The 24,760-nt window shown below is 34.0% G+C and overlaps 5 protein-coding genes and 1 long non-coding RNA gene across 27 annotated transcripts; 4 read left to right on the top strand and 2 right to left on the bottom strand.

Annotated features, from left to right (window-relative positions):
• The first annotated feature begins 258 nt into the window (after positions 1-258).
• LOC104719664 (uncharacterized) lies at positions 259-4,552 on the top strand. 2 transcript variants are annotated; one of them, XM_010437617.3, is made up of 19 exons: positions 283-687; positions 1,122-1,159; positions 1,251-1,273; positions 1,537-1,643; positions 1,735-1,786; positions 1,860-1,944; positions 2,082-2,172; positions 2,317-2,355; positions 2,449-2,516; positions 2,651-2,713; positions 2,785-2,840; positions 2,915-2,988; positions 3,069-3,161; positions 3,252-3,353; positions 3,452-3,532; positions 3,615-3,706; positions 3,804-3,819; positions 3,948-4,058; positions 4,182-4,552. In XM_010437617.3, exons 1-19 carry the CDS (start codon positions 562-564, stop codon positions 4,284-4,286), a joined length of 1,422 nt encoding a protein of 473 aa, XP_010435919.2. In that variant the 5' UTR covers positions 283-561; the 3' UTR covers positions 4,287-4,552. The 2 variants fall into 2 exon arrangements, 1 of the variants encoding a protein (XP_010435919.2); XR_015568691.1 differs by lacking the exon at positions 3,804-3,819 and having other exon boundaries at positions 259-687; positions 3,615-3,715.
• A 2,760-nt stretch (positions 4,553-7,312) lies between these two features.
• LOC104719665 (bidirectional sugar transporter SWEET8-like) lies at positions 7,313-9,537 on the bottom strand. Its single transcript, XM_010437619.3, has 6 exons — positions 9,360-9,537; positions 8,837-8,873; positions 8,303-8,525; positions 8,044-8,205; positions 7,823-7,945; positions 7,313-7,710 (listed from the first exon to the last, which is right to left on the bottom strand). Exons 1-6 carry the CDS (start codon positions 9,400-9,402, stop codon positions 7,579-7,581), a joined length of 720 nt encoding a protein of 239 aa, XP_010435921.1. The 5' UTR covers positions 9,403-9,537; the 3' UTR covers positions 7,313-7,578.
• A 3,228-nt stretch (positions 9,538-12,765) lies between these two features.
• LOC104719666 (uncharacterized) lies at positions 12,766-14,288 on the top strand. The gene is made up of 3 exons (XR_015568131.1): positions 12,766-12,940; positions 13,126-13,507; positions 13,723-14,288. It is a non-coding gene; the product is annotated as an uncharacterized LOC104719666 (long non-coding RNA).
• A 1,798-nt stretch (positions 14,289-16,086) lies between these two features.
• On the bottom strand, positions 16,087-17,981 carry LOC104720641 (RING-H2 finger protein ATL46). Of its 2 annotated transcripts, none has more exons than XM_087468304.1 (2): positions 17,620-17,981; positions 16,087-17,445 (listed from the first exon to the last, which is right to left on the bottom strand). In XM_087468304.1, the coding sequence occupies exon 2, from the start codon at positions 17,443-17,445 to the stop codon at positions 16,297-16,299; it is 1,149 nt and encodes a 382-aa protein (XP_087324430.1). In that variant the 5' UTR covers positions 17,620-17,981; the 3' UTR covers positions 16,087-16,296. The 2 variants fall into 2 exon arrangements, with proteins under 2 accessions (XP_087324430.1, XP_087324431.1); XM_087468305.1 differs by having other exon boundaries at positions 16,087-17,448; positions 17,620-17,905.
• A 254-nt stretch (positions 17,982-18,235) lies between these two features.
• On the top strand, positions 18,236-21,581 carry LOC104719668 (WAT1-related protein At5g40240). Of its 19 annotated transcripts, none has more exons than XM_010437626.3 (9): positions 18,323-18,629; positions 18,724-18,787; positions 18,867-19,436; positions 19,513-19,578; positions 19,682-19,795; positions 20,162-20,411; positions 20,491-20,649; positions 20,726-20,877; positions 21,186-21,581. In XM_010437626.3, the coding sequence occupies exons 3-9, from the start codon at positions 19,222-19,224 to the stop codon at positions 21,334-21,336; spliced, it is 1,107 nt and encodes a 368-aa protein (XP_010435928.1). In that variant the 5' UTR covers positions 18,323-18,629; positions 18,724-18,787; positions 18,867-19,221; the 3' UTR covers positions 21,337-21,581. The 19 variants fall into 19 exon arrangements, with proteins under 19 accessions (XP_010435927.1, XP_087324432.1, XP_010435928.1 ...); XM_087468309.1 differs by lacking the exon at positions 18,724-18,787 and having other exon boundaries at positions 18,473-18,629; positions 18,867-18,935; positions 19,144-19,436; XM_087468317.1 differs by having other exon boundaries at positions 18,473-18,629; positions 19,695-19,795.
• Positions 21,582-22,011: 430 nt separating this feature from the next.
• On the top strand, positions 22,012-24,123 carry LOC104719667 (WAT1-related protein At5g40230-like). Of its 2 annotated transcripts, none has more exons than XM_010437620.3 (7): positions 22,012-22,229; positions 22,301-22,366; positions 22,441-22,554; positions 22,896-23,145; positions 23,219-23,377; positions 23,453-23,604; positions 23,826-24,123. In XM_010437620.3, the coding sequence occupies exons 1-7, from the start codon at positions 22,012-22,014 to the stop codon at positions 23,956-23,958; spliced, it is 1,092 nt and encodes a 363-aa protein (XP_010435922.1). In that variant the 3' UTR covers positions 23,959-24,123. The 2 variants fall into 2 exon arrangements, with proteins under 2 accessions (XP_010435922.1, XP_019086812.2); XM_019231267.2 differs by having other exon boundaries at positions 22,019-22,229; positions 23,219-23,348.
• Positions 24,124-24,760: the final 637 nt, after the last annotated feature.

Here is a 24,760-nt window from a genome sequence, read left to right as displayed (position 1 = left end):
GCGACAGCTTGTTTTATTCAATTTGAATTTGACCGTGTGTACTATGAAACTTAATTTTTAAAGTTCTCTGCTATTTTAATTTTAGTTTATTTAACATAGTCTAAGAAAAAACGTAATCAGAATATTGAAAAAACATTTTAAACGACGTAATCAGAATTAAAACCATAGTGAAAAAACGCTTAAAATATGAGCATATGCCATGTGAAATGTGTGATTGCTAATCAGATTGTAAGAAACGATTCAAATAAAAAACGAGTTGACAGGTTTAGTTTATACTTTTTAAAAGGATATGGATTTGTTTAGAATAAAATAAAAGTATAGGGCTCGTTTTACAACTTCCCCATTTTTAATAATGGGAATATTAATCGCGTACAAACGTCAAAAAGGAATTTAATAAAAGAGACTCTCTCTCTCCTCTTTGGCGACTTTGTGCAGCAGCGCTTTAAAATCCCTTTCTCAATTCTCGTCGTCGGGTACCACCACCATAACAGTTTCTCTCCCTCCCAACATCACGAGCGAGCGAGCGACTGTGTGAGAGAGTTCGACTTGAAATTTCAACTGATGGGAGCGTATTGTAACGAAGACCTAACTAGCTTACCGGGTTACTCTTCCGGCGCTCCGGCGAACGAGCTCCGGTTCAGCAAGCATGTATACGACAACGTTCATGGAAACATCTATCTCGATCCTGTAAGTGACTGATTTCTTTGTAATCTTCCTTCGTTTCTTGTTTCTGTGACTCATAATGGTTCGTTTGCGAGATAAGGAGTTCCCTCTGTAACTGTTTCTTGACGGAGCGATTTCTGTGAAATTTCCGGTAGCGTTTGTTCTGGTTGTTAATCTGGATAATGTTATCGTCGTCTCTAATTTTATCGCCGGAATTTATGGAACTGTCGAGTTATGGATTAGATTAGTGATTGTTGTTTATCGGAATATTTAACTGCTGGATTTTGGCTAGAAATCGAATTAAATCTTCTGTGATTCTTCGATTTTTGTATTACTGCACTTGTGTGAGTTTTTTTCCAATTTAGTATTGAGTTTCAAAATTCTCTAACGACTGTTCATACGTTTTCTATTGGGTTTAAATATGTAATCTGTACTAATAGTTCACTTTTGGTTTGCAGCTTTGTTTAAAATTCATTGACACTGAGCAGTTTCAAAGGTAAGTTGTTGGATTGTGCTCACTTCCATGGTTATATTATTTTCAATGACTACTGTGTTCTGATTCTTTTATTCACAATTCCTTGTGGCAGGCTTCGTGAACTAAAGCAACTCGGTGAGTTCTTTCAACTCATGTTTCCTTCTTCTCTTGTTTAAGTTGATGGTCTTGTTATGTCTAATCTTTTTACTCCTCGATGAAGTAGTATTTATTGTGAGAATCACTGTATGAAATGCTAGGTTCAAATATAGAAAATTTTCATTGAAATCTTTTAATCCAGTATGTAAGATTATTTTCTTTGGTTACTCCTTATAGCAGCAAGGATTTATGTATAGTGGTTATCTTCTTTCTTTGAGAGAAAATTTTCTTGCATGGTTTAGGGGTGACAAACATGGTCTATCCAGGAGCTGTGCATTCTAGATTTGAGCACTCTCTAGGCGTGTATTGGCTTGCAGGCGAAAATGTTCAGAAGCTAAAAAATTTCCAGGTATATGGACATTTTGGACGAATGTCAGTGGTACAGTCACATTTTGGTTAAGTGTGGTAAGATTGTAATGTAGGTGCTTAACTTGTTATAGGGAATGGAGCTTGGTATTGACAATTATGATCTTCAGACTGTGAGACTGGCTGGTAACTATTGTTTACTCAATGAATACATACATTATTACTTGATACAATTTTTGATATTTGTTTTTATATGTAGGACTTCTCCATGATATTGGTCATGGCCCTTTCAGTCATATGTTTGAGCGTGAGTTCCTTCCGAAGGTCATAAGTGACAGTCAGTGGTATGTTTGCACATTCCTTGAAAAGATCAATGACATCATGGTGTTACTTGATATGATATAAGAACTATGCTTTAAATTTCAGTGTTTGGTTTCTATGGATTATCTCCAGCTCTTTATATGCCAATTCTTCGATGCAGGTCTCATGAGTTAATGTCTGTAAACATGATTGACCATATGGTTGATACACATCACATTGATGTTGATGCACAAATGCTGAAAAGAGTGAAGGTAGTTTTCATTCTCAAGACGGTTTAGCTTCTTTCAAATGACCTCTCGAATTAGAAAATGGAAACTGTGACATTATTTTCAGTCTTCAGTCTTTACAAATCTAATCAAATGACCACTTTCCTTTCTCAAATGTTTACTGAACAGGATATGATACTAGCTAGTACTGAGTTTTCACAGCTGAAAGTAAGTTTTATAACAGCCATGTACTCTATTGTAGTCAAACATGAACAACAACTTATGCTTTTGTATATATTTTCCCTTTTTCATAATATGCAGAGCAATGCAGAGAAACGTTTCTTGTATGACATTGTTGCTAATGGCCGAAATGGGATTGATGTGGACAAGTAATGTTATCTAATCTTAGTTGTATACTTGCCTGCAGTTTCTTTCTTCCCCTTTTCAGTTTCACTCATCATGATGCTTAGATTTGCACATTTGTCTTGAGAAGTCAACTTTAAATGTATACAAAATTTTATAGGTTTGACTACATTGTTCGTGATTCTCGAGCCTGTGGACTGGGGTTCAATTTTCAGTTCCAGAGGTATTCATACTACTCGAAAGTCATTCCAGTTTTTGCTATTAAGGAAGGTGCTAATTTTCAGATGTTTCTAGACTAACAGAGACGATGAAAGTCATTGATAATGAAATCTGCTATCCCGCCAAGGAATGTGAGTTTTGTTTACCTGATATTCTTGTATATGCGTTTGCTTCTGTTCTCTTGTAAAGCGGGGTAATTTTGCAGATCGTAATGTCCACAAGTTATTTGCTACTCGAGCTGATCTTTATCGAACTGTCTACATGCATCCAAAAGTAAAGGTATTGTATCATTATCATTCTCTCTATTTGTTCTCTATTCTTTCTCTCTTACCCACTTGTCTATTTCCATTCATTTGCAGGCGATAGAGCTTATGATAGTAGATGCCATGGTCAAAGCCAACAGTTTCTTGGAAATTACTTCTTTGATCAATGACCCATCTGAATACTGGAAGGTACAGTTCTTTCTCAGACGCAAATTTTTCCCTTTCTCAATCAAAATTAATTTTGTCAGTTTTCATAGTTTCTATTCTCCACAAATGCAGCTAGACGACACAATCCTCAAAACGATCGAAATAGCTCCAGATCCAGAGCTTGCAGAAGCTAAAGAGCTGATACTCCGTGTTCGCAGAAGGCAGTTGTACCAAGTATATACAATTTCACCCAGTTTCTTCTTTTCTTATGCGTAATTAGGCTAAGAATTTCCCTTCTGAAGAAAGACTGATGTATGGATTTTTACTTGCAGTTCTGTAACGAGTATGCGGTTCCAAAGGACAAAATCGATAATTTCAAAGCTGTCACTGCTCAAGATATTATATGTTCTCAGGTTTGTAATCTTTAGCACTTAAAATAGAGGAAGACTATATCTACAGTCCGTTGCCATACTTAGATCGATTTTGACTCAACAGAAACACACAAGCTTGACACTAAAAGAAGAAGATATCGCTGTTTCAAACGTCAAGATTGATTTGGCTCGTGGGAGAGAAAATCCTCTTGAATGGTAACCAAAGCACAAGTTAGCTTATTTGTTTTCTCAATTTCGCTCATTAAAATTCTAACCAACTTATCTTTGTGGCGGATCTGACTGACTTCTTCAGCATCAACTTCTTCAAGGTACATACATAGATGAAAAGTCTATGTTCTTGATATGCAGATTTTGTTTCTCTAAATGTGTAAAGAGGAAAACTTGAAAATAACACAGAATCTCTCAATAAACCAATTGATTTTTATGGTGTCTACAGGATTATGATAGTACAGAGAAGTTTGTGATACCCGAGGACCGAGTCAGTCACTTGTTACCAACAACATATCAAGACAAGATAGTGAGAGTATATGCCAAAAAACCAGAATTGGTATGTGATTGTTATCATTATGAACCAACCCTCATCATTATCTTTATACATTACTGTTACGAGTGAAGCACACGAAATAACTGTTGACGTTTGTGTTATTGGGTTGGCAATATTTATAAACAGGTGGAAGCAGTTTCGGAAGCATTTGAAAATTTCCAGATGAGAACGTATGGTATCAAAGCGCAAGTACACGCAACACCTGAGAAAAAGAAAAGGCGTATGATGTAGTTACGTGGCCGCAATTCATTTCATGGTTTTATTTTTGGTTATTTCACGTCTAGGAACTTTTTATATACGGATGTGTGTACATATACTAGTATGCGTTAGACTCACGATCCCGAAGCCTTGGAGTTAGAGACAGCGACTCTTTATTACACGTAAAGGAAAAAGCAAGGCACCTTTACTTAAGATTTGGGAACCGTTTTAAAAATATTTTTTTTATTCACGGCTTTGCAGATTTATTATTATATCAATCTCATATTTTTATTTATTCATTTATTATTGCCTTATTGGTCACGTTTTACTAGGCCTTTAACGGCTGGTGTAACATATACTGCTGTCTGTGTGGTGGTCTTCAGGACCCTCGCACAGCATGATAAAACCCGACGACACCCCCAACATTACTTTTCTTGCTGATCGTTACTTCCTTAATTCCTTTGTACTAGTTGTTATTTTGCACATAATTATACTGCTCCTAGTCTAGTATGAAACTTCTTGTAACCAGTAAATTTTTAAAGTATTCCCTTTAATACTGTTTGGTTGCTATATATATATGTATTAATATATATATATATATATATATATATATATATAAATATTAAACACTCACTTTTTCAGTTTGATATGATCTTCCACACATTTATTTTTTTGAATAGTGTTTATATATATATATATATATATATATGATGTAGCAACTTTGATATCAACTAAAGTATGTACATGGCATAGTCAACTATATATATCCTGTTATATTAATTGAGAAGTATAAAAATCAAACTAACCTTATTAAATGTAAAAAATTACATTATCATGCCATTGGTCTTAAGGCAAATGTTTATTTTTTCAATAAAGTTAAAAATATATGAGACTAATAAAATCTTTTAAATAATTATTAGTTTAAAAAATATTTTCTCTCTAATTTATTATGGAAGAAATTAGTAATATATTCAAAAATTATAAACCAATCAGAATTTTAAAAACTAATATAAGTATACAATATGATTATTATAATAACTATATTTGGAAGATTTTGTTAAGATTTTAAATTATGATTCTCCTATCTATTTTATTTTATTTACAAATTTTTTTGAATTATCATATAATACTTATGATTAATAAATATATAGAATATTTTTTGCATATGTTGTGATTTGAATTTTTAAAAACAAAGATATATTACTCAATATGAATAAGAAATGTGTGTTGGTAAAACTAAATGTATGTTGTTGATAAATTAATAATTTTTATTTGCTCACACTTACAATATTATAAAAACTACTTTAAAATATTTCACAAAATAATGATGCAAATACAATAAACCAAAAATATAAAACTGTAATATACATCAAACAAATTAAAATACTATAATATTCTAAAATAATAATTATTCAAAAAGATATATGTAAATTTACCAAAAAATTAGAATATTAAAAATAAATAACAAAATGACTTTTTAAAATAAATGTAACAATAGTTTTTGGAAAAAACGTTGTTCATATCTCCTAGTAATAGTGTAATACTGCAAATTGATTAAATTAAAACATTTAAAACTTGAGGATATAACTTAAATTAGAGTTTGAGGAAAAAAAAGAATTAAATTAATTTCATATTAAAGTCCTATCCCAAAATAAAATTTAGACATATATAAAGATTTGATCAGCTACATATAGTGGTTATGGTATTATGTTTTTAGTGGGTGGTCTGGTGTTTTATAGTTGTAAATGATGGAAATATGCTATTTAGAGATGGGGTTTTTGAAAAATAATTGAAAAAAATGAGAAAAATGAGCAAATCACAAGGAAACACAGGAATAATAGACAAAAATAGGGCTGGGCAAAATATCCGAACCCGAAAATTTAACCCGAACCCGATTAAAAATACCTGATCAGAATCCGAATCCGAACTTTAAAAATATCCAATCAGATGCTAGTAAATGAAATGGGTACCCGAACTCGATTGGGTATATCCGAACACCCAAACAAATAACCTAAACTATCCAAAGTTATATATATATATTTAACAATAGATTGAGTTAATTTACAAGTTTCAGAAGTAATTTTATAATCACTATTACAACTTACAAGATAAATTAGTTTTCATTTTTAAATATGTCAATTTTCATATGTTAATTTAGATAGATTATATAGTTCTAACTTTGAATTTGATGTCATTTGATGTGTTAAGAAGTCAAAAATTATTGGCTTATAAACATGGATTGATAACTTTGGTTTTTTATATTTATGATTATAATCATTTTTAATGAATTTTGATGAATTTCATTTTTTTTTTCAATTCGGATTGATTTCGGGCTCTTTTAGTTTGGTTTGGATTAAAAAATTACAAATCCGATCTGAACCCAAAATATAATTTGAGGCTTTGGGTGAAACCCAAAAATACCTAAACCCGATGGGTGTTTACCCGAACCAGACCCGAAATCTAAATATATCCGAATTGGTCTTATGTTTCTAAACCCGAAAACCCGAAACCCGAAAACCGAAAACCGAATGGGTATCTGATCGCCCACCCCTAGACAAAAATAACAAAAATGGAAATGACTATTATCATTTTACTTAATTGTTTTTGGCTTTCTTTATCAACTTAAGATTCTTAATTATAAATATAATTAGGTGTGGATAGCCTAAAAAACTTCAATGTTAGATTGTTGAGCCTACATAATAATACTATCATTGGATGTGTATTTTTGAATTCATCCCTATATAGTTATAATTTATTGTTTGTTTTGGTCAAAAGCTTGCTGATTTGCCCCAGTCAATATACTCATTTATGTATTTTATAAAAGGTCAAAATTTAGTACTTAAACAGAAGTTGACTAGTTTTGATCCCAAAAAAAAACCGAAGATGAATAGTAAAATATAGATTTAAAGAGTTTAATAATAATAATCCTAGTCAATGCATTTTCATCAATTCTCTGTATGATAAATTATTTACAACAAGATAAAAAAAGCATCGACACACATAAAAACATATTAACGGAATTGCATTATAACAGAAATAAAAAAATGTATAACAGAAGATACTTAAAAAGAAATCCAAAATTTGATATTTCCTTCGAAATGTTTCACACTAAAAATGTATTAGAAAAAACAACAAATCCTGACAAATCCTCAAAATCCAGAAACTAAACAATTGAAACTTTGAAAGTCTATTATTAAAAATTCTAGCAAACCAAAAAAAAAAAAATCCAAAAGATATTAAAAACAAAAAAGGGCCTACACATACAACACTCTTGTGTGTATGAATGTACGTAAGAGAAAATATCTAAAAGAAGAAAAACAATTCTTCAAACTCTGTCCGTCCCTGAGGCTGAAATCTCAACTTCAGATGGCTTCTTCTCCTTTGGAGTTGATTTGTAGTACATGAAATACACTATCAACTGAGAAAGAGCCAACAAGGTCCCCATCCCATTACTTGCCTGTAATTTTGTTTAAAATTGATCACACAATTAAAATCATAGCCATATAATCAAATTTTTACAAAATAAATATAAGTTTTTTTTTGTTTTATTCACAGTAGAGAGAACTTACGAGGACGTAGATATCGATTTTGTAGATGAGAGAGTAAGAAGTCCAAATAGCAGCATTAACGAAACAGACCAAAGACAACAAGAATGGCATGTATTCAACACTCTTGGTTTTCACCACTTTAGCCTGTTGATTAACAAAACATTAAAGTACCATCCATTAGAAACAAAACAAAAAACACAAATCGGATCATTAAGGATCAAGAGAGGAGCTACTAGACTCACAATGGCCAATGAAGGAGCTCCATACATAGCAATGTTGAAGACATCACAAATCACACCAACGAATGTTTGCTTAGCAAACTCATTCTTGATTGCAAAGAGCGTGACCAGAACAATACCCGCAACAGCAACAACTTCAAGAGCTAAGAATGACACAATGTTCCTCTGCACAAATCCAAAACACAATACAATCAGAAACCACGCGCAAACCATGATCAATTAATAATTTACAAGGTTAATTATTAATCAAATAAAAACTCACTCTAGCGTTCTTCTTGTGACCACAGTAGAGCAAGTAGACACCAACGTAGAAAAGCTCAATGACTAACCCAACACCGTTAATGGTGGAAACGAGGATACTGTCCTTGTGAACCACAGGGAGACCGTAGAACACCCACAGCATGCAGTTCATGACCGTCGCTACGTAAGGCACATATGAAAACTCCTCAACTGACTTCTTTTTGAAGATCCTCCAAAACGTCTTCCTATTAATAGATAAATCAAAAAATAGTTACAGAACACATTGCACACATCAGCATAGAATAATTATCTAATCATATAGCTACACTAATCCTAGAAACCAACCACCACACAATTAATTCAACACAGCATACTAACGACACATTATCAAATAATCACCTACATTAACACTAGTATACATATGGACTCAAACCATCTATATACTAAACATATGGGTACTCAAACTACATAAGATTATGATCTCAGTTTCGAAATATTCACAATTAGGATTATAAATATAAGTAAAAGGTCAATAAAGAGGATTAAGGAATCTTACGCTGGTGCGGCAAAGAGACCAAAGGAGATAACATTTCCTGCACACAGCATTAAACAAGAGAAAAAAAATTGTGTTAATTAATCACATCGTTTAATCTCTTCGTATGTATATCGAACGGATCAAGAGATGAAACATTGATCAATCATCACGACGAAAACTATAGCAAAAACCTCAAACCTCAAATCTAATAACATCGCACCATTTGAACAAAAACAACGTATATCTGATCAACGCATCGATGAAGCTATATATAAAACCGCCATTAGAATCAAGCTCAACATCACACACGTACGATCGATCGATTAAGCTATATATATATATATATATATATAGTATTTACGAATCATACATACAAAGATAGAGTCGCCATTAATTAGAATCAAAAGCGAGCGATTTGGAGGGGAAAAAAAATCACAATAATAACGGTTCGGATTCAGATCATCAACGGATGCAACTAAACGCCATGATCATAAGCAAAAGAAATCGAAGAAGAAGGGAGAAGAAAGAGAGAGATTTGTGATACCGATGACTCCGATGATGAAACGAACTTGTTGAGCATCAACCATTTTGAAATCGCCGTAAATGAAAGAGAGAGATTGAGGGAGATAAAGAGAGCTTTATTAAGCGGAAGAAGACGAAGTGTAGAAGTAAACCTAATCGAAGGCGTTTGGGAATTGTGTGTGTTCTCTCTCTCATCTCTTATCATATATATATATAGGACATTAAGATTATGATAAAAGAGACGTTTGAGTCAAGGAGTCAATATTTCCTTAAACTTGGGGAATTATCAAAAATTAAAAAAAAATATATTAATTACATATATTTGGTTTGTTACGATCGGTTTTTTTATTTATTTATTTACGGATAATTATAAGTTTTTTCTGTATTCAGTTTTCATTAATTAAGGCTTGTTCAACGTTTTAATTTAATGTGTTTTTTTTTTTTTTTGGGAAATGATCGTCGTATTTTTAGGTATTATCCATATGATTATCCACAACTAGTAAATTTTAATTATTTTTTTGACCAGATAATATCTTTAAAAGCTATAATTATATTTTTAATTATTTACGGTGTAATTATCGGATTCTGCAAGAAAAGGGAAAAAATAATTATAACGACTGTTGACAAAAAAAAAAATCCAATAATTTGGTAAAACAAAATACATGTACCAATAATTTAAAAATCTTTGACTATGTAAATAAACTAGGTGGTGTATTAATCTTTGACTATTCAACTTGATATTTTAAGTGATTTTTTGTAAAACTTACAAATAGTATGTTATTCAATCATGAATTTTAAAAAGTCTATTAAAATCTAATGTTATTGAACTGGTGATTTAAAAATCTACTTTAAAATCCATTGTTATTCAAAACAGGATTTGGATTTTAATGACTTTTAGGGATTCTCGAGGATTTGTTAGTTAAAAATACAGAAATTTAAATTTCATGATTTTATGTGGGATTTGAAAGAATTTTACAGAAAATCATATCAATTTCCCTAAAATCTATCAAAATTCCAAATTTCCTAAATCCCAATCAAATTCTTTAAAATCATGGTTTCAATACACCCGTTAATAAACTTAGACTTTAACTAGTGGTAAAAAAAAGAATTTATATTTTTTTGTAATATAGTCTTAAGATAAATATGTCCTTAATTACATGGATAAATTTGAAATCTGAGTAAAAAAGAATTGTTTAATTCTTTCTCTGATAATTAAAATTGAAAAGATTCCAATCTGAAAATAATTTTGAGTGGTCGTGCGGTCAAAGTATTTCCGTTACATGCCACGTCATGATTCTACCTCTGAAATTACGTATAGGTTTTAAAGCTGTGAAGCTAATTACGACGTTTGCCACTAACAGCACAATTCACGACAAACACATCACACATGCAAAATCTACGAGCGAGATCGATGATATCTCTCGGACTTGCTGGCCACGAATAAACCGGATGGGTTTATTATTTCAATTTCATATCTCGGTTTTGCTATTCCGGTCCAGTAGTATATGCAAAAATTACAACAAAAAAAAAGAAAAAAAAAAAAAGAAAGAAAGAAAGAGTAACTAATAGTAATACTAATTCACAGTACACAGATATATATAAATCTATTATCTATATCACATTATTATTTCAATTTCATATCTCGGTTTTGTTATCCGATTCTGGTCCATTATTATATGCCAAAATTACAAAAAAAAAGAAAAGAAAAAAGGAAGAGTAACTAATACTACTAATTCACAGTACACACACATATATATATATATATATATATAATAGATTTAGAACCAAAACATTTGTTGTGGTCAACTAAATTACTCATCATACACATTAGAGATTTAGAGTAATATAATTATATAGACAATATACATTCTTCTCCAATGTTTTTTTTTCACAATATCCACATAACAAATACTTCTCTATATTATTAAAATTCAAATAAAAAGATTGGACACTGCTTTATTTTTAAAAATCTATTAATAGTTGAAGACTCTCAGTCGTCTTTTAGTAGTGAATGGATCAGAAGCACTTTCGTACGTACACATCTAGTAGTTTTAAACCGCAAATTAGCCCTGGGCATATAATCCAAAACCGAACAAACCGATCCGAACCGATCCGAATTAACTGGTTTGGTTCGGTTTCGGATTACCTGTTAAAACCGATCGGTTTCTGTATTGATTGTGAATCGGATTGCGGTTTTAAACCGATTCGAACCGAAATCCGATCGGTTATCCGCTAAACCGAATATACAGTTAATTTTTCTATATATTTGGGTTTAATTGGTATTATTTTTGGGCCTTGTTAGAAGCCCAATAACTATAAATGGATAAAATTTAAAGAGAATCACACGAGGGAGGAATCGAACCTGTGACCCTAAGGTTAGGATTTACACGCTCTAACCATCTGAGCTTTTCCAATTTGTTGATTTTGTTTTCCAAATGATATATATAAGGGTATCGGTTTCAGTTCGGATTTTATAAAAAAAAATAAAAACCGATCCGAATCCGAACCGATCCGATCCAAAAAATAGCCGGATTCTAAATGGATTGTATATATCTCAATCCGAAAAATCCGAAATCTGAAAAATCCGATCCGATCCGATCCAAAAATCCGAATGTCCAGGGCTACCGCAAATCATTAGTGTGCATGCGGATGACAATACATTAAATAACTAATCTTAATTTTAAGATAAAACTTATATGGATACTATATATTTAATACTATATATTTTTAATACTATATATTTTTAATACTATATATTTTTAATATATGCATTGCATGAATTATATGGATAAACTTGAAATCTAAATTTTTATTAAAAAAAACATAAACTAATGATTTCTGTGATAATTAATTAAAAAGATTCTGAATTATTTTTAGTCACTAGTCATGGCCTCATGGCTGGGGACTGCGGTACTTTGGACGGTAGAAGAGAGGCTCTTTCTGTCAGTCGGATTTTCAGCATTTTTTAATGAGTTTTGTAAAAATCATCTACCTGCTCCGTTAAATTGTTTTTAATGAAAATCATATTTCATTTCTATGAATCTATGATAGGCCTAAAGGCCCTAAACCATTACTGTTGCATGTTTGTAAGGTTTGTGATAGGCTCCATTAATGTTTGTGACTTTGTGTTATCTTGCTTGTCAAACAATAATAAGGAAGACGAATAATTCAACATTTTGATTTTTAACCCTTTTATTTGGTGTAATGTAAGTATGGATATATATCCTTTATCCTATAAAACACAAGTCATCTGTCCAATAAGATTAAACCACATCAGAAATTTTTTCATTTTGTTTTTAAAAATCAATTTTTTTACAAATGATCGTGTAGAGAAAGAAAAGGAAAAAAAGAAAAAAATCTTACTCATGTGTGAAACAGGTTTTATCGGTAAATTAAACTGCTCCATCCACGATCTCCACTTCCTTCTCATCGTATATCTATTGAAAAAAATGTACGAGAGAATAAAAAAACATTAGATACTTTGAAACTGACCTCCTTCTTCCCTACGATCTATAATTCTACGCTTCCTAAGAATGGAACAAAATGAATTTCCAAAATTGATGTGTATGTTGATATTCACGGACATGGCCAACAAAGCCAGAGGTAAGTATTGCTGTCTAGATCGAGATTGATTGTTTTTTGTCTTTGTCTTTCTATTTACAATTTCTGTTTTCAGATTTCACAAGTTTGGCTCTTAGTTTGTTCATCGTGGTTTTGTATATTCATCAAATTCTGAGTTTCATAATTGTTTTTGTGTTCAAATTATGAATTGACATGTGGATTTATAGGTTCAGATTAAAAAATCAAATCTCCAGCTATGCCACTTGAGATTTTACACAGCTTTCCTTCAAAATAAGTCTGGAAGCAGAACCATGTGAAATCAGCGTTGGATGTCCTTACAATTCTAATTTTTTTCTATCGATATGTCTCTCTGTTTTCTAGTTACTCTCTCTCTCTCTCTTTGTTTTTTTTTCTGTTTTGTTTATTATGTTAATTTTTCATAAAGGATTCAATCCTTTTTTCTTGCAGATTGCGATATCTATTGCAGCAGAGGCGAATACATATCAGATGGTTAAGCCATATCGGGACTTCCATATACAGAGACTAGAAAAGAAGCAGAGCACGCGAGTTGCAGGCTTGATTGGAGAAAGAGCTTGATAGAACTAAAAGGTCTGTTTAATTCTGAACAAGTTCTGATTTTTTGTTGGCAGTCATTTGAGAGTTGAAAATATGTTTATTTACTATTAACAGTTTGTTTTTATGAATGGTAAGGAAATCGCTATTAAACTCAAGGATCAAAATTAAGATCAGATGATTTTTTTTGCTGAATGGTAACTTATTGCTTATGTTCGTTGTGGTTTTTTTATATCTGTTTGTTGTTGCAGAGATCAAAACACATTCAAAACTTCTTTTGTTGCTGTTGGTTCAAAGATATACGGTTTGGATGGTGTTTACAGTTTTGGTGTGACTTCGAATGTGCTAGCCATTGATTGTACGTACGTCTCATACGGTACAGCCCGTTTCCCTCATTCCTAGGCCTATTGGTGATACAATCCCACCCTCATCGACAAAATCTACGTCATCGGAGAGTGTTTAGTCATCGGAGGATAAAGAAGGTCATGGTGCTTAATACATAGAGAAAAATGTGAGAGCTTGAGGCTGAGATGACAAAGCCAGCCATGAAGATAGGTCAAACGTAGTCTGGTTGTGTGGAGGTGGAGGGTAAGATTTACATAAGAGATCCAGCGAATAACTTTGTTTAAGGTCTAAAGGTAGAAGATGTGAAATGGATGAGATTCTGAATTCTAAAAAGTGGGAGTATGCATATGTTGTTGACGATATTTTGTATAACTACTACTCCATGATTCTTAAGAACAGATTAAAAGCGTATAGTTGATACAAAGCACAAGTGTTGGGCTTTTGTTTATGCAACAGGTTTTTTCCCCTCCAATTTTTGTGATGATGCGATGATTTTTTTAGAGACCAATATTTATTTTTTTATTTGTTTAGGTATTTGATTAGACAGTAATAACATTTTAAATATAATTAGTTGTTAAAAATCAAACATTTTTAAGTTAGAAAAATACGTAGTACGGGTCTAATACTAGTGTACACTAATTCGAGAAACTTTATTTTTTTTTTCTCTTCGTATTATATTCTTCTTTTTTTTTTGTATTCACTTTAAGATCACCCTTGAAACTTGCGTATAACGGTATAAGTAGTAAGTAGCTCACTCTTACTAAAAATCATTCTCCGGTTACATTTTTAATCGTTTCGTAGTTTGTGTTCTAACGATGGGATTTTGCTTCTGTCCGTTGGTAACTCCGGCAAGGTTGTTGTGGACTACGAGTTTCTTCGCCACAAACTCATGATTTTCTAACAAGATCGTTTCATTTCAAGTCCTAATTGATTTTAGTTTTAGCTTTAAGTCAAAAAAGTCTCCAATTACAGTTGAGAAGCTTCACTTTCCCATGAGAATCTTGTTCTTGTAGGTGATAATCTTTGTTTCTTCTTTTCAAATTTCGAAAAATTCCAGTGAAATTATCTAACCTAGAAGAAACATTGTCACTAAATCATGAACAAAACCAGCCATCGAAATGAAAGAAACTTTGACAAGAACACATTTTCTCCGGTGACATATTAATCACTTCTGGTTATTTGACTAGGGAGAAAGATTGAGGTATCAAAAAAGGCTTTGATTGCCTCAACGTCAAGTAGCTGTTTGGTTTCAGAATCAAATAGCTCGATCTAGGATTAAGCAAATCGAAAGAGATCAAGGCTTGTTATGACCCCTTCCTGGCAATACATGAATCAGTTACCTCAGAGAATGAGATTCCCAATTCTAAAGTATGTAAAAGCTACAGATTTTATGGCTTCCAAGAAATTAAGCTCAAGATTCAGACATGTTTCTACATACTTTGACTGAGAAGCTAAACCAATCCCAAAGAAATTTCCAAGTTAAGCTTATTAACTCCAAAGGTGATGATATTATGAGCTCTTCCACAGCTTTGATTCCACTAGCAAATGAGGATTACCTCACTAGCATGTTTATGAACAATGAATCATCACTCAGCTGGTGGGTTCGGCCATCCAATCTTATGTACAAAAACTGAGAATCCGAGACCAGTTTATAGATCAAGAGACTTAGTTTAAGCTTCTGTTCTAAACTGGGTAAAAGCTTAAATAGTCTATAGAACATACAAGTATATGGATCAAACAGAGAGTTCATTTTTCTTTTGGATCTATATTAATTTATATGAGCAATCAATCAAAATATAGTGGGTAATGGTTTTTATGTCAGAGTCAAATAAAACATATTGACCCTACAACAACCAACATAAACCATTTAGAGCCAAAGACTTTTGAAATTAAAGTCTTACATGTAATTGGTGTACTGGAAGATTTCATATTTTTTTTTGATTATGATAATGACTCTTAACCCAAACCAAAGACTATACTGTGTTTGAACACAAGTCAAAAGTTCCCATTTGTTTTCTATACCCATCACTTAAAAAATTCCAAAACCAATCAAGAAAACTTATAAAAATATAAAAGTAACCCATATTATAATCGATGACTATCAAGATTTGTATACAAAATACAATAATATATGCATAAAGCTAACAGTGAATTAGTTGAGAGAGTAAAGGAAAGTATATGGAGAAGAAGAAAATAAAGAGAACCAGTGACTCCCAAAGTGAAGAAAATAAAGAAACAAAGATAATAAAAATAAAGCTAAAGCATCAGTCTTTTGGAATCCATTATTGTTGAGCATGCGTAATTTATAATTTGATCTCATATGATTAACAAGCATAATGCAACTGAAGTTCTTATCAAGAATCAAAACCCTTTTGAACAATATGGTACAACATATGGTTACGAATCCCCTCCCCCCAAAATATGATCAGTAAACCCCTAAGTATCGATGATTTTGACTGAATAAAAATGAGCAATAGATACTACCTTACGTCGTTCTCGAGCTTCTTATGATCTTCCATCCATGGAAGTTTTGGAAGATCATCAACGTTAAGTGATGAAGAAGGCAACCTTCTTTGAGCATCTGAAGAGAACTTGTCTTTCTTTGGCCATAACCAAATCTTAGAAACCGAAAAGCTCTCTCCTTTAGCCACACTGTTGATCTTTTTGTTCTCTTCCGATGCTGATGATGAGTTCCCTGTCTGCTCAGAGTCCTTGTCCTGAGGTTTCACTCTCGGCAGTCTATCGTTGGCAAAGGGGACTTTAAGCTCGGAGTTACCGAGTATATACTGATACGAACCCATTGAGAAACATCTCCTTGCATCCAAGTTACTACTACTTGTCTCTCCTCCAGCAACAACAACATCCTGATCCTGACCATTACCAACATTGTCAAGCCTCTTAAACTTTCCCAATCTCACCGGTAAAACTCCTTTCTCCACAACGATTTCTTGGATCTCCATAGTCTTCTGGCTTCCATTCTCCGTCACACACTCTTCATCTTCCCTTATATCATCGAAATCAAACATAGGGTTCTCCATTGAGAAACCAGGGGAAAAGAGAGTGCCACGGCAAAGAGGACAAGTAGAATTCGACTGAAGCCAAGTATCAATACAGTTCAAATGAAACGCATGGCTACACGTTGGTAACAATCTCAGCTTATCTTTCTCAGAGAACTCACAGAGACAAACAGCGCAATCGAATGGCTCTTGACCAGCACCATTGCCACCACCACCACCACTACCAACAATCTCTTTGTAGTGAAAAACAGGTAAAGCGTCGATAAAAGCTTGATCAAGACCAGAATCATTCAAGTGAAAAAGCTGCTGAAGCTGTCTTTGAAGAGCATCACTAGTTGAGATCTCAGGGAATCTATTAGACCTTGAAGAAGCAGTAGCAGAAGGATGCTTTATAAGAAACCTAACGAGCAAATGAAGAAGCCCAGAGATGAAGAACAAGACAGCTAGAATCACAATTACAAAGAGAACCGCCGGACTGATTCTGTTACCGGACGACGGTGGCGGAGGAGGAGGAGGAGGAGACGGCGGAGAAAGAATTGGGTCTTTGTAAAACGGCGGTGGGTATGCAAAGTTACCATCTTTTTGCTCAATCGTGAATCGAACCCAAGACATCTTCTTGTAAGATTCAGAAATGATTAAAAAAAAAAAAAAAAAAAAAATCTCAATTGCAAGATCTCACTCAATGAAAAGAAAAAGCAAACAACTCTAAGTTAAGTGGAAGCGTTCCAATTTCAATAACATCAACATCAGAGAGAGAGATAACACAAAAACAAAAACCAAACTCACCTAAAAAGCTCAGTGCCCCCAGAGATGATTCTTGAAAAAAGAGACACAAAAACCCTAAATGAAAGAGGGCTAATAATAATATATGTCAGATTTGCAGAGGAAGAAGAAGAAGAGAGTAAATGAACTCTCTTTCCTCTTGCTTTTACCTCTCTTCTATCTCTATCACTATTAATCTCTATATGACTATATATCTCAATCTCTGTAACCTTTCCTTTTCTTGAGCTTTAATGGTTGAAATAGAAGACCCGAAGAAAGTGGAAAGTGATTTTGTAATTTTTCGAAGTGCGAGGCAAACAACAACATTGAAGCAATTAAAATAAAAATAAAAAATAAAAAATAAAAAAAGTAAAAAGCTTTGAAAAATGAAATTAAATTAGAAGCCTTAAGAAGATAAATAAATAAAAAAGCGTTATTTTAGATTTTTTGGGTCCACGTGCAATAGATGAACGAGTTGATATGTCAGATGGTCAACTCCAAAGACAAAATAAATTTAGACGACGGTTTCCTATGTTTTTGGACTTATGTTAGAATCCGTACTGGGCCGGACCATCCAGCCCAATCCACTGTTAAGAGCGTGATCAGCTATATATAATGGACAATAATACGGTTTAGTTTCGGTTTGGTTGTCTTTGTTTTAGGTCTTATTCGTCCCTTTTTGTAAATCACAAGTATATAACATCCTATGTATTTTAGTTAGGTTTCGTTTTCAGTTTTACTAAAATGAAATTAATATGATTTAATTTATATGTCTAACGTTTAAACTAGACCACTGGATTTACTGATAAAAATATCAGGGTAAATGGTTTTGGTTTTCGTTCGATTTAAATTATGTGGTTACGGTCTTTTTCGGTTTATTTCGGATTGGATCAACGCTTTTGAATTGAGACGCGTGCCACTTTCTCAACGAGCGTTGGATCAAAATCTTTTTGACGGTCATCGTCTCGCCGACAGCTTTGGAAAAGTCGCCGGAGAAATTAACCGCTCCCGTGAGCATCTCCGCCTGGGAATTGGTGCGATTCTGCTCCTTTTTAGTTGCTTTATCTTCTGTTGCTGGAGGAATCGTAGGTCAGCGATGACATTGAGATCTTGGAATTGGCTTTTAAGGAAATTGGTGAAACTAGGATTGAATTTAGGTTAAGTTACTATCTGAAGATTGTTCTCTCTGCAGGTGACTCTTAGATTTGGTGAATCATCTATGAGCTCTGTAGTGAATTATTGATATTTTGGTGGATTCTGTGTTGATGCAGAGATGATTCAGCAACACGAAAGCAAAAGCTATAAGTCTACATCAGTGGAGGAGAATATTCCAATGGAAGGTATTAGAGCAGGTGAAGCTATTAGAGCTCAATGGCTAAAGTGCCTTGTCATGGGGTCCCTTGGAGTATTAGAATATGAGGTCAAGTTGGGGTATTTTAATTATGGACAAAGGCTGATATTTTTTTCGACATTTGTCGTCGTATTCACGATGAACTGTTGTTTTTTTTATTTATTATACAATGACCGTTATCACAAGCGTGGTGGCAGGCATGATTGATTGTTTCTGAGTTCACTTCAATTTTTCAAGAGAGTTTCTGAGAACCTAGCTATCAGTATCTATCTATCATGAGAGAAACAGGAGAAGAGGAAGTGGCGTGGAGGTACTTTACCAGAGATGTTGTGCCGTTTGCTGCAATGTTTGCAGTGGAGTGTACAACGGTTGGGTCGAACACACTGTACAAGGCTGCAACTTTAAGAGGATTGAACTTCTATGTCTTTGTCTTCTACTCTTATGTTGTTTCAACAACTCTCCTTCTTCCACTTTCCTTTGTCTTTGGAAGGTACTAGAGTCTCCTCTTCTGCTCTTTTTCCGGTATAGTCTTTTCAAGAATATGAATATTTTTTTGACACATGCAGATCAAGAAGATTACCTTCAGCCAAGTCTCCTCTCTTTTTCAAGATTTTCTTACTTGGGCTTGTTGGGTAATATTTTACTCCTGCTTCTAGATTTAAAGGCATTTCTGGCTTTTGTTTTCTAGTTTTTTTTTTTTTTTTTTTTTTATTTATTTAACTTGAGGGGGAACAGGTTCATGTCGCAGATCGTTGGTTGTAAAGGTATTGTGTATAGCTCCCCAACTCTTGCCTCTGCTATCAGCAATCTGACACCAGCTTTCACATTCACACTCGCCGTTGTCTTCAGGTTGTACCTCTTTCTCTTTCGTTTCTGTTTTGGGAAATAGTTTGGCTATGAAAAATGGGATGATTTCACTCTAAACTAACCATACAAAATCTTAACCTTTGTGGAACGACTAAGATTGTATTTTTGGACATCATGGGTTTTGCTATCAGTTGATGATCCCAATTTATACCAGAAGATACAGAAAACTTCCCATGTCTATCGAAACCAAAAAGTAAATACTATTAAGTACTTAGTGGTCACTCTTGGTCGGTTATAAATGCTCTGCCCTGGTTCTTTCCTGAGATAAGTTGGGTGGATATGAGGTCTGTTTGTTACTATCAATCTTATTATCTAAACCTTTTTTGTTTTCTTGGGTGACTCTTGAAGGATGGAACGAGTAATGTTAAGTAGCTCTGCTACTCAGGCTAAAATCATTGGTGCAATACTATCTATATCTGGTGCTCTGGTCATTGTGCTTTATAAAGGCCCAAAAGTTCTCGCTGCTACATCTTCTACACCTTCATCACTTACCATTTCGTCTCACCAGCCTTTGACCTCAGTAGAGTCTAGCTGGATACTCGGAGGACTCCTGCTTGCTTCACAGTATTTTCTTATATCAGTCTGGTATATTATACAGGTACAAATACTTGAAATGTTCACCAAATAGACTTACGGTTTTTGTCCAAACATTAAAAGTTTTGCTCTAATGGTTTCAGACTCGGGTCATGGAGGTATACCCTGAAGAAATAACCGTAGTCTTCTTCTACAACTTATTTGCAACACTAATCTCAGCACCAGTATGTCTATTTGCGGAAAGTAACTTGACTTCTTGGGTACTTAAACCGGATATTACCCTCACTGCAATCATATACTCGGTGAGAATCAATTTTTTTTTAATCTGGTTCGAGTACTGATGATGTTTTAAACTCAGAAATTAACACTTTGTTGCAGGGAGTCTTTGTTTCATTATTCAGCGCGCTTACCCACACATGGGGTCTGCATTTGAAGGGTCCAGTATACATATCCTTGTTCCGGCCATTGTCTATTGCGATTGCAGTCACCATGGGTGCTATATTCCTCGGCGATTCACTTCACCTTGGGAGGTACCATCTCTTTCATCTTCTAACTTTCCAGTGCATTCAGAAGATTTTATCTATACTGAGAAACATAGAACTCACCACTGAGTAACTGAAATATCATGTATCTATCTAATGGAATCACATTCGGAGAATGATATGATGTCTGGATTCTAATCTACATGAGCTCTCATAATTGGTTTATTCCTTGTTATTTTCGTGTTTGAGTTACACTGTCTCCCCATTTCCATGGTTTATGTGTTAACTGCAATAAGCTTTTTGTGACAGTAATAACGAATAACGAGTATAGGTTTTGCATATATTGTGTTGGGCAGTGTCATTGGATCAATAATTTTGTGCTTTGGATTCTACACTGTGATTTGGGGCAAAGCAAGAGAGGATACAATAAAAACTGTAGCTGGTTCTGATCAGTCACCTTTGCTGCTTACTCACATCATAGAAGATGAAGCGTTTCCATTAAGATAGGATTGGTGCAAGTGGAATGCTTATACCATTAATAAATATAGATCCGAAAAAATGTTGGTCCTCTATGTTTATAACTTCTATAGATGTCTATAGTTACAGTATAAGATATATCTGTTCTTTTTCTTGTGTTAATGTTGATGTTACATATGAGTGAGCATATTTTTTTCTTCTGCTTCCTTTTCTTTGATTTATGCAATGATTTAAAAATTTTTAATTACATGGTAGTATTATGAATCTGTAAGAAATATTTGGTCTTTTTTTATTATCTTGTCACATCTTTGCATAAGTTTCTGGTAGAATTTATCCTTGGAGGAATATATATTCAAGTGGAAGTTGGCCCAAAGAGTTTCTTTCTTAAGGTGTAGAGCTGTCTTAGTAGAGTTGTAGAGCTCCATGCTCAAATAGTTTCTTGTACTGGGATCCCTGATTATCTGGATATCATCCCAGTACAATGTATATATTAGTTGGTGTAAAGTATTGGTTAAGTTGGTGTGAAGTATTGGTCAATGTATATATTAGTGGTGACAATGATGTAAAGTATTGGTTACGTTGCTGGGCAAATTTATCTAAATTAAATAATGTGCCCTTTAGTAAACGTGATGGGATTAACCACTATGATTGGTTATAAACTCACTTTGACTTCTGAGAATTTTTGAAAGTTTGGACATCAAATCTATGACAGGAGAAGCAAGAGAACAGACAGAGGCATGGAGATACTTTTACAGAGATGTCATGCCGTTCACCGCAATGGTCGCGGTGGAGTGTGTCGCGGTTGGATCTAACACACTGTTCAAGGCTGCGACATTGAACGGATTGAGCTTCTATGTCTTTATCTTCTACACTTATGTTGGTGCTACACTTGTTCTTCTTCCACTTTCCCTCATCTTTGGAAGGTACTGATCTCCTCAACCACTCTTGACTAGTATAAAATTTTCAAGAATGTGAACATAATATAAATGTGCAGGTCAAAAAGATTACCTTCACCCAAGACCCCTGTCTTCTTCAAAATTTTCTTACTTGCGCTTGTCGGGTAATGAAATACTCCTAAATTTATGGGCATTTACCTGTTTTTCTTTTTCTAGTTTGCTAACTTCGGGTAAACAGGTTTATGTCGATGATAGCTGGTTGTAAAGGTATAGAATATAGTTCTCCAACTCTTGCTTCTGCTATCAGCAACCTCACACCAGCTTTCACATTCACGCTTGCTGTTATCTTCAGGTTCCACCTCGTTCTCTTTCGTTTTCCGTTTTGGGATAGTATATAGATAATTTATATACAATGGGATAGTTCCACACTTATTAACTTTACAAATTTATAAGCCTCTTGCTTTTCTGAACGGCCAAGATATGTTCTGACATCACAGTCTTTGCTTCCTTTTGTGAGTGAGTACTGAGTAGTTTAAACAATGTAAAAGTTTGGTACCAACCAAAGCCAAAACACATGGTAAAGGTCACCCACATGTCGTCCTGAGAGAGATATGGGTACATTTGGGGTGTGTTTGTTACTATCATCTGAAAAGTTTACTCTTATATTACTGCTTCCTTGTGTGACTCGTAAAGGATGGAACAAGTAGTCTTAAGGAGCTCTGCGACTCAGGCTAAAATCATTGGCACGATAGTATCAATATCTGGTGCTTTGGTTGTTGTTCTTTATAAAGGCCCTAAAGTTCTAACTGCAGCATCTCTTACACCTCCATCACCTACCATTTCGCTTTACCAGCATTTGACTTCGTTCGATTCGAGTTGGATAATTGGAGGGCTCTTGCTCGCTACACAGTATTTACTTGTTTCAGTCTGGTATATTCTTCAGGTATGTTAAATACTTTGAATTTTATAGTAACACTTATAACTCTTGCTAATGCGGCAGCTCTATATGATTTCAGACACGGGTCATGGAGTTATACCCTGAAGAAATAACTGTAGTATTCTTGTACACTTTATGCGCAACACTAATCTCGGCACCAGTATGTCTATTTGTGGAAAAAGACTTGACTTCTTTTATGCTTAAACCAGGTCTCTCCCTTGCTGCAGTCATGTACTCGGTCAGAATCAAACCTTAAATGTTGCTTTAAGTAGTGATTATGTTGTAAGCTCAGAAATTAACACTCTGTTTACAGGGAGGCGTAACTTCATCATTGGGTACAGTTATACACACATGGGGTCTGCATCTGAAAGGTCCAGTCTACATATCCTTGTTCAAGCCATTGTCTATTGTCATAGCCGTAGCTATGGGTGTTGTATTCCTTGGCGATGCACTATACCTTGGGAGGTACGATATCTTTCACCATCTACCTAAATAGCACGCTCAGAAGATTTTTTAAATATTGTCTCTATATTCATATTGAGAAACAAACGTAACACTCATGGAATATGGTTTCTGGTTGTAATTCATATCAAGTCACACTTAGCCGCCATATATATAGTTTTTCTTCATGTCTTTTTGGACAATAATAACTCATATAGATTTCGCCATATTTGTGTTGTTTGCAGTGTCATTGGATCAATGATTTTGAGCTTAGGATTCTACACTGTGATTTGGGGAAAGGCAAGAGAGGATGCAATCATAACGGTGAATCGTTCTGAGCAGTTGCCTTTGTTGCTTACACACCAAGCCTCATCATAAAATGTGACTGATGCAAGTGGAATCTGTTTATAAATATGGAGCCATTCAGAGATGGGAATGGTCCCCATTGATGTTAACGTATACATATCTTACATTGTACATATAATAATTATAAGGATTCGTGTACTATTTCACGGATATATATGGATATTTTCTTTAGAGGAAGACGACTGATATTGCCATATTATTATTACCTTCGCTATGCTTGCTTCTGAGCTCATTTTGACTTCAGAGAATATCTTAAAGAGTCTAAGACATTAGATCTATGTCAAGGCAATTAGGGGAAGACACAGTGGCATGGATATACTTCTGCAGAGATGTTGTACCATTTGCTGCAATGATCACAGTGGAGTGTGCCAGATCTAACACACTGTTCAAAGCTGCGACCTTAAGAGGATTGAACTTTTATATCCTTAGCTACTCTCTCCAGTGTAGATAATATTATACTTTCATTCGCAGATCAAGAAGATTCCCTGCAGCCATTCTCATCATCAAGATTTTCTTACTTGGGCTTGTCGGGTAGTAAATATGAGTGTTTTTCGGGTACTATCCAATCTTATCATTGGGGTGACTTGTAAAGGATGGAAGAAGTAATGCTAAGAAGCTCTGCAACTCTCGCACAGATCATTGGCACAATAGTATCAATATCTGATGCTCTGGTTGTTGTTTTCTAAGAAGACCCAAAAATTCTTGCTGCTGCTTATCTTACTTCATACGAGTCAAGTTGGATAATTGGAGGCCTTCAGATACATATACTTGAACAGATTGATGAGTGAGATTTTTTGTTGATGACACATAAACT

This window comes from Camelina sativa, chromosome 10 (assembly GCF_030686135.1).
Source record: "Camelina sativa cultivar CO46 ecotype springtype chromosome 10, ASM3068613v1".
Lineage (NCBI taxonomy): Eukaryota > Viridiplantae > Streptophyta > Magnoliopsida > Brassicales > Brassicaceae > Camelina > Camelina sativa.
This window is presented reverse-complemented; position numbering and strand designations above follow the sequence as displayed.